The sequence below is a fragment of the Panicum virgatum genome, chromosome 2N (assembly GCF_016808335.1).
Source record: "Panicum virgatum strain AP13 chromosome 2N, P.virgatum_v5, whole genome shotgun sequence".
In the NCBI taxonomy this organism is placed as follows: domain Eukaryota; kingdom Viridiplantae; phylum Streptophyta; class Magnoliopsida; order Poales; family Poaceae; genus Panicum; species Panicum virgatum.
In genome coordinates, this window is record NC_053146.1 from 27,273,077 (window position 1) to 27,286,347 (window position 13,271).

Below are 13,271 nucleotides of genomic sequence, written 5' to 3' on the forward strand. Positions count from 1 at the left end.
GACATGCGAGTCGGCAATGGAGCAAAGGTTGTTGTGTTGGCGGTCGGCACCTACCACCTGTCGCTACCCTCGGGCTTAGTTTTGGAATAAATAATTGTTATTGCATTCCTGCTTTGAGTAAGAACATTATCTCTTCCTCATATTTGGAGGAAGTTGATGGTTATCAGATTGTAATAAAAGAACAAGCGTTGTTCTATTTATTATAAGGATTTACTTTATGGAGTTTGTCCATTGGTGAATGGTTTATATGTTCTTGAGCTTGAGGAAAAAGATGTCTATAATATTAATGCTAAAAGGCTTCATCCTAATGATTTGAATCCCACTTTTATTTGGCATTGTCGATTGGGTCACATAAATGAGAAGCGTGTAGAGCAGCTCCATAAGGATGGTCTACTGAGTCAATTTGATTTTGAATCAATTGGCACACGTGAGTCTTGTTTACTTGGGAAGATGACTAAGACACCCTTCACTGGTCAAAGTGAGAGGGCAAGTGACCTATTGGGACTAGTACATACTGATGTATATGGACCAATGAGTTCGATTGCAAGGGGTGGTTTTCAGTGCTTCATTACTTTTACCGATGACTTCAGTAGGTATGGGTATATTTACTTAATGAGGTACAAGTCTAAATCCTTTGAAAAGTTCAAGGAATTTCAAAATAAAGTACAAAATCAACTTGGCAAGACAATTAAATTTCTATGATCTGATCGTGGGGGTGAATATTTAAGCCACGAGTTTGGTGATCATTTGAAACAATGTGGAATTGTTCCACAATGGACTCCGCCTGGAACACCTCAATGGAATGGGGTTTCTGAACGGAGAAACCGAACCTTGTTGGACATGGTAAGGTCGATGATGAGCCAAGCTGATCTTCCAATTTCTTTTTCGGGTTATGCTCTCAAAACTGCAGTGTTCACACTGAACTGGGTTCCAACTAAGTCTGTGAAAAAGACACCATATGAGATGTGGACTGGGAAACGTCCCGGATTGTCTTTCATCAAAGTTTGGGGATGTGAGGCTTATGACAAACATTTGATGTCTGACAAACTCACTCCAAAATCAGACAAGTGCTTCTTTGTGGGGTATCCGAGGGAAACCAAAGGATATTATTTTTATAATCAAGCAGAAGGCAAAGTGTTTGTTGCTCGCAATGGTGTCTTCTTAGAGAAAGAGTTTCTCTCAAAAGGATTTAGTGGGAGCAAGGTGCAACTTGAAGAAATTCGGGATGTGCCTGAAACGGTTTCAGCACCCACTGAACCTTCACGGGATGAACAAGAAGTTGCAGAACCCGTTCTCGAAGAACCAGCCCCACGAAGGTCTGTAAGGGCACGTTGCTCCCCTGAGAAGTTCACGCTCCTAACCACGGAGCAGCGTGACATATTATTATTGGATAATGATGAGCCTAAGACCTATACTAAAGCGATAATGGGGCCAGAATCTGAGAAATGGTTTGGAGCCATGAAATCCAAAATAGAATCCATGCACGACAATCAAGTTTGGAACTTGGTTGATCCAATTGAAGGTGTTAGACCAATGGAGTGCAAGTGGATTTTTAAGAAAAAGATAGATATGGATGGAAATGTTCACATCCATAAAGCGCGATTGGTGGCGAAAGCGTTTAAACAGATTCAAGGTGTTGATTATGATGAAACATTTTCTCCCATCGCAATGCTAAAGTCTATTCGGATTCTTCTACCTATTGCCACATTTTATGACTATGAGATATGGTAAATGGATGTCAAAACGGCTTTCCTGAATGAAAACCTTAGTGAGGATGTGTATATGATACAACTTGAAGGTTTTGTCGATCCTACAAATGCTAGAAAAATATGCAAACTTCGGAAGTCCATTTATGGACTGAAGCAAGCATCTCGGAGTTGGAATCTTTGTTTTGATGAAGTAGTCAAAGGGTTTGGCTTCATCAAGAATGAAGAAGAGCCTTGTGTTTACAAGAAGGCTAGTGGGAGTGCACTTGTATTTCTGGTTCTATATGTTGATGACATATTACTGATCGGAAATAATATTCAAATGCTTGAGATTGTTAAATCTTCATTAAAAAAGATTTTCTCAGTGAAAGATTTAGGAGAGGCAACGTATATTTTGGGCATAAAGATCTATAGGGATAGATCGAAAAGACTAATTGGATTAAGCCAATATACATATATTGACAAAGTATTGAAAAGATAGGATTCCAAGAAGGGTTTTCTGCCGATGTCACATGGTGTTAGTCTCTGCAAGAGTCAGTGTCCCTCGACACTTGATGAGTAAGAGAAGATGAATGCAATTCCATATGCCTCGGCTATTGGATCCATCATGTACGCCATGCTTTGTACACGCCCTAATGTAGCCTATGCTCTAAGTGTTGCAAGCAGATACCAGTCAAACCCAGGAGAGGCTCACTGGGTTGCAGCTAAAAATATCCTTAAATACTTTAGAAGAACTAAGAATAAGTTTCTTGTCTATGGAGATGAGGAGGAGCTCATTGTAAATGGTTACACCGATGCTAGTTTCCAAACTGACAAGGACGACTTCGGATCTCAATCTGGATTTGTATTTTGCCTTAACGGTGGAGCGGTGAGCTGGAAAAGTTCCAAGCAAGAGATGGTGGCAGATTCTACGACAGAGGCCGAGTACATAGCAGCTTCGAAAGCTGCAAAGGAGGCTGTTTGGATTAGAAAGTTTATTTCTGAGTTGGTGGTTGTACCTGGTGCGTCCAGTCCAATGGACCTCTATTGTGATAATAGTGGTGCCATTGCACAAGCCAAGGAGCTTAGATCACACCAAAAATCCAAGCACATACTACGACATTATCACCTAATTCGAGAGATAATAGATAGAGGTGATATGAAGATATGCAAGGTGCACATGGATCTAAACATTGCAGATCCGTTGACGAAGCCCCTCTCACAGTAGAAGCATAGAAGCATGAGGCACATATGAGTTCCATGGGTATTAGATACTTGCATGATTGACTCTAGAGTGAGTGGGAGATTATTGTAATCATGTCTAAGTTTGTGTTTTAATAAAATTTTATTTGTTCCTTGAATGATAATTATTTACATTGATTAACAAGTAGGTGACTTGTTTGTGAAACTCTCTTGTTTTATTGTTGTTCTAAATGATCCCTGGTTTTCACTGTTATGAGGAACGATAATAGTTCGTAAACCAGCACATGTATTGATTGATGATCACGTTTCACAGATCATAGATATGGAGATATCAGATCAATAATGTGGACACATGTTAGGGAACATGGTGTTGGATTGACTCACCTCGACACACTGCAGAGGTAGTTATCTTAAATATGCCATCAGATGGTCTCGAGTGATATACCTCCTGAATCCCTAGACCTGAGATCGCCATTGTTTCTCACTATGCGTAATGGTGCACTTTAGAGCTACCAAACACCACTCCGTAACTGAGTGGCTATAAAAGCATCTCTGGGTGTACCATGAAACATGGAATGGGATGTGTGCGGATCAAGATGGAATTTGCCCCTCCTAGATAACGGGAGAGATATCTCTGGGCCCCTCAATGCGGTTGGATTAAGAAAGTGCATGGCCATGCCAAAGTGATTAAAGAGTTAATCACAAAGTGACTAAAAGGTTAGTCATAAATTGTAATCCGCTGCAAGATCGAGTTAAGTGGTCAAGCTATCACAAGGGTGGCACAAGACTCGCCTTGAGCTTGACTAGTATCCTGAGGCAAAGGGATTAGTGAATGCGTATATCAAAAGGTTCTACCGATATGATCTTTACGTGTGCGTGGGGGTCAGTACGCCCTGCTAGGTGCCTCTACTGATTAGTGATGTAAGAATGGTTCTTGCAACACAGCTACTCACACATAAACCTTACGGGTCACACACTTAACGGGTTCGAACAAAAACTTGCCTACGTGATTGTCTCTAGTACAAGTGGGAGATTGTTGGGTTGTGCCCTTAAGCCAATCACTCGTGGGCCGGATATGATCCGAGTAGGATTAGAACCCTAATGGGCTTCCGGCATGACAGCCCATTAGCGAGGTCTATAAATAGAGGGGCGGGGCTGTGGGCGCCATAAGCTACACGTGACAAGCCCTAGACGCCGCCCCCTCTACCTCTCCACGAAACCATAGCCGCGCGCGTGGTGCTAGCATACCGGCGCACAGCATTCCCGCCCCATACGTGTGGACTCCGAGGAGGCGCCGCTGCGTTGCTGTGGTGTTGATCGGCGGGATTAGGAGGAGGAACCGCGAGCTGTGATCTACTTCCTCTTCATCGACGCGCGCCTACATTGGACAAGTCTACTCCAACGCATCTTCCGCTGCACTGCGCGTCGAGGGGCAACGCTCCATGATCATCTTCTTGCATGAGATCCTTATCGCTAGCGTAGAGTTTCCTAACATCTACGGCGAGCGGTGGCGGGTCGGCCCAAGGCGAGCTGCGCCCATGTGAGCAGCGGCGGGTCAAGCCCACAGCAAGCAACAAGCATCACGGCGGTGGGGAGCTTAGGACGTCTGCGCTTGCTCGACGTTCGACAAATAATCTGGTTTTCTTATCCTTTGCTCAGTTGTTGGATTGTGGTAGTAGCAGTGTGTTTGTGGTATTGTGATAGTGCTATATTTTCTTGATGATAAGTTTGTGCGAAAACAAAGAAGCTTGTATGATTCTCTTGACGATGAAAATGACAACACTTAGCTTATAAGACTTTTTCTTCTTTGGTTGAAATAAAAAAAATTGAATGGAAAGGAAAAGAGGAAAAGAAAAAAAGAACCTTTTAATTTGGTCCCGATTGTGTTACCAACCAGGACGAAAAGTCCGTATTAGTCTCGATTGCTATATCCGGGACTAAAGGACCCCCCTTTAGTCCGGTCAGGTGATTTTGGTTGGAAAACCGGGCTAATAGGGGTTTTCCAACCGAAACAAATTAAACGTTATGTAGCAGTGAGGGCAGATCCGAGGTCGACCGTCGACAAGCCGCGCTGCCACGAGGTGGCCTTCTGGAGCTGCTACTGCAAATTCTATTAACATCGTGCCATTGCATGTGCGCATTAAGGTTCGAGATCACAAGCAAGCATAGCAAATCATCTTTATCCTTATTCTAGACTTTGCTCTGTTTTGTGAATGATTATTTTGACTGGCGATAATTGCACTTGAAAATGGTATTTTGGAGAAGATTGAATATGGAGATATAGTTGAAGAATTCATATCGAAGAACACCAAATCAGATGAATAATGCTTTTTGATAGAAGTTAAGAGAATTTTGGTAAGGTGCATTTGTTTTTCATTCTTTAGCATAAAAACCCGATAGTACCGTTACGTGGTTACATTTTAGTTATTTGTATTGTCTTAGATATAGGGATCTATTTTGGATTTCGGACGAGGGCCTCGCAGAGTTAGGTACGGGCCTAAGTGTTGTTGACAGTCTCCCGAGCATCACGGTTTGCACGATTCCCCACCAGTTGAGGCCTGATGTCGCGCCCTTCTCGGGGTTGGTAATTAATATGGGCATCCATTAACCGATCACGACCGAGCAGGTGCTTTTGGATGTTGATCTGATGAAGCTGGTGCAGCAACTTTAGCGGCTAACCATTCTTTTGCCATGTCAGCAGCTTCCATTACCTTCTTGACGATAGTCTCCATAGGCGTTCCCACAGCCATGGCTCCCATCGTGCCCAAGAGAGTTCTGATCTGAATATTATCCTCTTCAACTCCTCAGAAGTCAGGATCTAGATTCCGTGGCTGGAGAGAAGAAGGGACTTAATTTCTGAGTATGCTTTTTCAGCACATTCAGGGTTGTGGCATTTCTTATGTGAGGAGGCAGACGTGTGTTTGAAGATTCACGCAGCGGTCCTCTAGCTGTTTGGGCTCATCGCTTGATCCTTTATACTCTAGATCAAGTCATTCGGTGCGATCAGCAATCTCTGCCAGAGTTGGCGCAGCGTACAGGGTGAACAACTCCCGATCAGATCAGGATGAGATCAGGATTATATATCCCAATCAGCTTGAGAGCCTTGGCATGCTTGAATACCAGATCCCCAAAATGGATCGTGCATGATGGCACGTAGTGGCGTGAAGCATAGATGGATGAAACAGGGATCGAGCTCTCAATAGCTTCGGACTTGAGGGAGCTTGGCAGAGGAGACGTCAAGGATGTTAATGCATCAGCAAATTAACAGAACTCCATTGATGATGGGCATGATCGAATCTTCACGCAAGGACTCCTACCTGGCGCGCCTCTGTCGACATTTTAGATCGGCACATATTTGATTCCTTGGGCACCCTGCTTCTTCATGATTCCTTGGGCACCCTGCTTCTTCATGAAGGACGCAATCTGTGACTAAAAGAATCATATTTAAGAATCTAAAACAACAGATAGCCAAAGGGAGTTAGTAAATTGCAAATGGACGATTGTAGATTACTTTTATAGGATCGTGTAGAAACTAGAAAGAAAATAGATATGGATGGAAGATAGACAGAGACATAGATGCAGGTTAGTGGGTATTGATTTAGTGCGGATGTAGATAGCTTACATGTCAAGATTGAATGTTAGTAGATATATAGGATTTGTACAAAAGAAGTTTGAGTGAAATATATAATCTAATAAACACAAGTTGTAATGAATATGGTCCCATTTAGGACATTTCGAGTGATTTTGGTGATCGAGTGACAACGCAATCAATGGGACTAACAAGTTTGTGAGATCGTATTTGTAGGATGTGTTTAGGTCCCATGAATGAAGAACCAAACTATATCCGAGACATCCAAGTCACCGTTGAGACGTCCAAACCACCGTTAAGATGTCCAATTCATCGTCGAGATGTCTAATCCACCGTCGAGACACTCAAGTCGCAGGAAAAAAGTAGAGATAGAATATATTTGGAGTGTCCAAATGACCTCTGCGACGAGTTGGACAAGTGCAAGGAGCAAACAGAATTTTCAGTCCCACTGGAAGTTCTGGTGGGCCATCGGATCATCCGACGACCCCCTGACCGGAAGGTCCAATTCCTTAGGACGGTGCTAATATTCACTGGTGTTTGAATTCAGTCGGAAATCTCTCTACCACCGGAAGTTTCGATGCCCCCAATATTAGACATCGGACTAAGCATCATACTTTTCACATAGAGGCATGTCAAGGTCATTGCAGCAGAGCCTTCATCACCTGAAGGTCTGATGCCCATCGGAGCAAGGCGTCGGAGCAATGACGTCAGCACCTCAAGGAAGCTGATCAGGAATTTCTTCAGCACCGGAAAGTCCTATGCCCATTGGAGCAATGCATCGGATCATTTACATCAGCTGTCAGAAGGCTCAACGGCTACATCAAGGCGCAGTCTGACCGAAAGTTCAGACGCCCTACCATCGGAAGTTCCAATGCTCGAAAGTTCCGATGGCCTACAAAGAATAAAGGACAACAGCTACAAAATGGCTAGTTTGAGTTGGTGGCTTATATAAGCACCTCACTCCGGCTGTTTCCATGTTCCTGGAGACCAGAGACACCCCGCACACATTTAAAAACATCTTCAAGTCATCCAAAGAGCAAATCAATCACATAATTAGGCGTAGCACATGTTTTGTGAATGTTAGTGCTAGGTTAGCTATTGAGCTAGTGAGTGAGCAAGGTTGTGTGCCTTGTGCCTTGGTTCTTGGAGAGATCCACCACTTGTACTTGGTGTGCCGGCTCCTCAGAGTCTTGGTGGCTCGCCGGCATCGTCTTTGACCCTCCAGCTTGGTGTGGAGCGGCATCGACATCTTTGTGCGGGGACGTGGAGACCCCATCCTTTATGGAGAAGCTTCTTAGTGGAAAGGGGGATCAAGTGACCGTGGTGACATGGCATAGCCGTTGTGGCAAGTCAAGAAGAGTCCCGGGAAAGACTTGATTACCAGGAAGCAATACTCTTTGCGAGTGCTTCAACAACATGTAGTAGGAGTGGCTTTGTGACTAACCAAACCACGGGATAAATCTTCGTGTCGAGAGTTTGCTTCCTCTTATCCCCTTTATGTTTTCGCATTTCATATTGCAACTTGTATGCCTTTACATTCTTAGAGTAGCGACAAAGACCACTAGTCGCGCCACGACAACCGGTGTGATTAGCCCTACAAATGGATTGGAAACCAAACTATACCCACACCAATAAAATCTCATGAGGAAAATTAATATTGCCCACACCATTCCAAACCACCACCACCACCATACACCAACCCCAGCCCAAACATTTCAGCTTATAATGTACTAAACTATTAGATAAACTATGGTTACAACTTACAACCCAATAAGAACCCGTTTATCCAAAAAAATTATAGTGTAGGTCTTGCCACACTATTTTACACAGAGTAGCTGCCAGTCATACTGAGTCATATTCAACAAATTTCGGTCAATTTTGATTAAATTTTTTAGTGTGAACGCGAGGTTTTGTTTATAGGGTCCGGCTCATGATGTGGGACCCACGTATAATTTCTAGTCACACTGCTTTGCACAGAGTAGCTGTTAGTTTTACTGAGTCATCTCCTACAAATTTCGGTCAATTTCGATAAAATTTTATACTATGAATAAGAGGTTTTATTTCTAAGATCCGGCTCTTGACATGGTGCCCACGTATAATTGTAGCCACACGGCTTTGCATAGACAAGCTGCTAGTTTTACTGAGTCATCTCCAAAAAAATTTGGTCAATTTTGATAAAATTTTATAGTTTGAACGCAAAATTTTATTTCTAGGGTCCAACTCTTGACGTGGGGCCTATGTATAATTTTAGTCACACTGCTTTGCACAGAGTAGCTGCTAGTCATACTGAGTCATCTCCATTAAATTGCTGTCAATTTCGATAAAATTTTGTAGTGTGAATGCGGGATTTTATTTCTAAGGTTCGCCTCTTTAAGTGGGGCCCACATTTAATTATAGTCATATTGCTTTGCACAGAGTAGCTGCTAGTTATACTGAATCATCTCCAGCAAAATTCGGTCAATTTCGATAAAATTTTATATTGTGAATGCGAGGTTTTATTTTTAGGGTCCGGCTCTTGATATGAGACCCAGGTGTAATTCTAGCTGCACTGCTTTGCACAGTGTAGCTACTAGTTATACTAAGTTATCTCCAACAAATTTCAATCAATTTCGATAAAATTTTATCGTGTGAACGCGAGGTTTTCTTTTTAGGGTCCGGTTCTTTCGAGACCAAAATTTATATATAGTCATACTATTTTGCATAAAGTATCTATTTCAGTCCACTCCAATACACTCCAATCCGTATTTATATAGAACCCGCTCCACCCTACCCCATTACCTAATACAACCCATTTGAACCCACCCAAACACCATCCATAATAAAACCCTACCCATTAAACCCATTTGAACCCAACCCATTGGCAGGGCAAGGTGTGATCAAAAGAGCTACACCATAGAATAGAAGTTCTGAGGATTAATATTAAGATATTAAAAAAATTAAAAAAATCGGGCGTGGTTGGATCATTGCTACATTTCTTAGATGCATATAGTGACTCTTGTTCTGCACTTGGGTAACATGAAAGCAGAAGCACATGGGAGAGTGTATTGCCCCATCCATGGTTAATATCTGTTGGGTACATGGGTTTTTAATTTGTTTAGCATGGTACTGATGTACAGGTACGGTGTTCTTCCAAGCCACGTATTTGAATTTAGTTGGTACCGCATATGGCAGTGTAATTGAAGTGAGTGGCTGAGATTTCCAAGTCACGTATTGATGGAAGTGTTTCCTACCAACTAGACATTGAGCGTTGGGCCAACTTTTGATGGCTCATCAAAGAATGATTTTTATTATTGTTCATCCTCTACGTCCAAGTATTATGGTGGACTATAAGCAGACTGAATGCTGAGGTGAGGAGAGAGAAGAGGAGATAGAGGAAAAGTGGACTGTAAGCTTACAGACAGCTTCGACATAAGAACCAATAAATTTTGTAAGATAGACAAATAGGTCATATATTAATGGTGGAGAGCTAAATCACTATATAAGTGGGCTAAGAGATAAGCTGTAAAATCTAGGAGCAAACTAAATCATTAGCTTCGCTCTTACGTTTTATTTTAGAGAAATAAAAGGAACTAGATGAAATGACCCCACTCTATCCCTAATTAATATTCTATAAAATATGCTGGTATCGTTTGAGAAAAAAAAGGCAAATTGTGCAAGAGGAAAAATGTATGCCGTGTTGCCTAAAGGTTGTAGAGAAAAACAAATATTTCAAAAATGGCAATGGGACAAAAACCAAAGCATTTTGAACCCGAGGGGATAGATGTCGACCGTATATAGTATTTGCCATTTTGAACCATAGTGTTTTGAAAATAGTTCTTTTAGCACTCAATTTGCCCTTTTGAACCAAACCATTTTCAAATTTATTCAGTAATTAGCACTTATGGCGGTCCAGAGATCTAGGTATACGAATTAATGGTTGTACTTCCCGTGTCATGTACGAACTATATTTATTATAGTGGACCATTTCTGGAATATAAATTTTCATTCAATCTTACCTCTCCCGCTGTATCCTTTAGGTCTGGTTGAGATCCCAAAATGTAAAATTTAAATTTTTTGTAAATCGCTTGCATGGTGTATTAAATATAGTCAAAAAAATAAATCGCATTACACAAATGAACTGTAAATCGCGAGACGAATCTAATGAGCCTAATTATAACATGATTAGACACTAAAATACTACAGTAAACATGCTCTAATGATGGATCAATTAGGCTCATTAGATTCGTGTCGTAGTTTACAAACGAGGTCTGTAATTAGTTTTATGATTAGTCTACATTTAATACTTCAAATATTGAAGATTTTCTTCCAAAAATACAAAAATGCAAAATGCAAAATGATCTAAACACACCTTTACTCTCCCTATCCCTTCTCTCTTTCGTTTTTGCGACAAGCTAGTTTCATCATTACAAAAGTTTTTCTCTTAACTCCTCAACTGTACATAATTAAAATCATCATGATACGGCATCCTAATTTATTCCATAGAAACCATCATGTTAGGCATCTCATTGGACTGTCTCTATGTGTACTAATAACTGTTGTTAGCTCGTGCTGGAACATGTGTTGACGATGAACAAAGTGTCTATAAATAGAATGCACCATTATTGTGCCAATGGCCCCTCTACTGCACTACATTCCACAGAAAGGCAATGGCTTTGGAGGTACAAGTCATAGAGTCGTCATTTGTAGCGCCGAGCGAGGCAATGCCGCACAAGGGCCTATGGGTCTCCTCCCTCGACCTCAGTTTGGCCAACAGAGGCTACACGCCAACAGTCTACTTCTACCGCTCCGCTGTCGCAGCCACTGCCAACTTGTCCGACGTGGCCGCCAGACTCAAGGAGTCCTTGGCCAAGGCCCTGGTGGCTTTCTACCCTTTCGCTGGCCGCGTCGGCGTCGGCGTCGGCGACGATGGCAGAACACAGATCAACTGCAACAGCGAGGGCGCGCTCTTTGTTGTCGCTCGCTCTGAGCTCACCGTTGATGACATCATCGACTTGATGCCATCGACGGAGCTGAGAAGGCGGTTTGTTCCTCACATTGAGCCTCCGTCTGTTATACTGGCCATACAGGTTAGTTTCAAAAGACCTAACACGCACCAAAGTTTTAAATAGTCGGCTATATATATAGCTTCTGCTACAGTGTAGCTGTTAGGAACACTAAAGCCAGCTATAGTCCGCTAAACGCCGTAACGGTAGCCCTGCCGCTAAACACTTGGCGATTTAAAACATTGGGCCTAACACAGACACAAGATATGTGCAAGGAGACAAACTATTGCTATAGTCATTTCAGTCTCTTGCCAATTTTCTGTATTCTGATAGATAATAACATGAACATCTCCCGGCCACTCGAGGTAAATAATGGATGCTTTCACCATGCCAGGTGACGTTTCTAAAGTGCGGTGGGATAGTGCTAGGGACGGCCCTCCACCATGTCTCCATGGATGCCCTGGGAGCCTTTCACTTCTTCCAGACGTGGTCGGCCATCTCGAGAGACGGCGATGGTGCTCGCGTGGAGCTCCCCTGCCACGACCGGACGCTGCTGCGCGCCAGGTCCCCGCCAGTCGTCCACCCCGAGGCACTCTCCGTGTTCTGCCCTACGAACAACTTGACCGAGCCACGGGGACCCGTAGCCAGCAGGGCCTTCCCCATTTCCAAGGACCAGATCGCCACCCTGAAGCACATCTGCGGCGGCGGCGCAAGCACATTCTGCGCCGTGAGCGCCCTCGTGTGGCAGAGCGCCTGCGTCGCGCGGCGGCTCCCCGCGGACGCCGAGGCACGCTTGTCATTCTCCGCAAACATCCGCCGGAAACTGAGGCCGCCCATCCCAGACCGCTACCTGGGCAACGCGATCGTCTCCGTCTACGCCGCCGGCGCGGCGCAGGACATTGCCTCGGAGGCACTGGAATCCGTCGCCGGCCGCATCAAGGGCGCTGTCAGCCGGGTGGACGACGAGCTGGTGCGGTCCGTGATCGACTACTACGAGCTGTCCGAGCCTGACAACCGGCCGCGGAGGGGGTTATGCCTCAAGGAGACGGAGCTGCGGGTAGTGAGCTGGCTCGGCATGCCGGTGCACGATGCGGATTTCGGATGGGGCATGCCATGGAGGATGACACGGGCAGAGCCAGCCACCGGAGGTTACGTACACATGATGAACAGCGGGCCGGCAGCAGATAGCGGGATCACGGTCGTGGCGAGCTTGGAGACTGCAGTTATGGAGGAGTTTGAGCGACTGCTTTATGCAAAGTTCTAGCCAACTCGGTGCTTTGTGTTTCGTTGCGAGATATGTCGACGGGTGCCGATGTTTTTTACTCTGTTTTCATCACCTCTGGGTCTAGGCATACACCTGGCTTGGGTAAGACTAGTCCCAAATAATTAAGCTTAATTAGCTTGTATCAAATGGCATGAAACTACCTATGGATGATACAACCATAGTACTATATATTGTTTGTCAGGAACCATGAAATAATTAATATAGTTCTATATGTTTGTGATTATGAATGTAGGTTCAGTTCTCAACGAGTTGGATTTTGAGCTAGGATTTATCTAGGCCATCCCGAACCCACTGAGTAAGGCTTTGTTTAGATGCACTCAAAATTCCCTACCTAGTGTCTAGATGACATGGCAAGTATGAAACTGCTTATAGTAGAGTTTGGTTTGGGGTCTATGGCAGGTTATCTAAACATCCTATATGACTGTCACAACTCACAATGCACTAGGACTAAACTAAATAACGTAGAATTTGTTTATGCTATACTAATCACAAACTAGGAAGCTCTCATGTTTATCAGACCAATGGAA

At 43.6% G+C, this 13,271-nt stretch overlaps 1 protein-coding gene across 1 annotated transcript; it reads left to right on the forward strand.

Annotated features, from left to right (window-relative positions):
* Positions 1-2,274: 2,274 nt before the first annotated feature.
* LOC120662511 (hydroxycinnamoyltransferase 4-like) lies at positions 2,275-12,967 on the forward strand. Its single transcript, XM_039941644.1, has 3 exons — positions 2,275-2,859; positions 11,067-11,543; positions 11,854-12,967. Exons 1-3 carry the CDS (start codon positions 2,275-2,277, stop codon positions 12,721-12,723), a joined length of 1,932 nt encoding a protein of 643 aa, XP_039797578.1. The 3' UTR covers positions 12,724-12,967.
* Positions 12,968-13,271: the final 304 nt, after the last annotated feature.

What these genes read in the sequence shown, in the direction of transcription:
- LOC120662511 (XM_039941644.1), top strand. Translation starts at nt 2,275, where the DNA reads ATGAATGCAATTCCATATGCCTCGGCTATTGGATCCATCATGTACGCC. An exon ending in GTGATATGAAGATATGCAAG is followed by an intron (nt 2,860 to 11,066) that starts GTGCACATGGAT and finishes GTCTATAAATAG; the next exon opens with AATGCACCATTATTGTGCCA. An exon ending in CTGTTATACTGGCCATACAG is followed by an intron (nt 11,544 to 11,853) that starts GTTAGTTTCAAA and finishes TCACCATGCCAG; the next exon opens with GTGACGTTTCTAAAGTGCGG.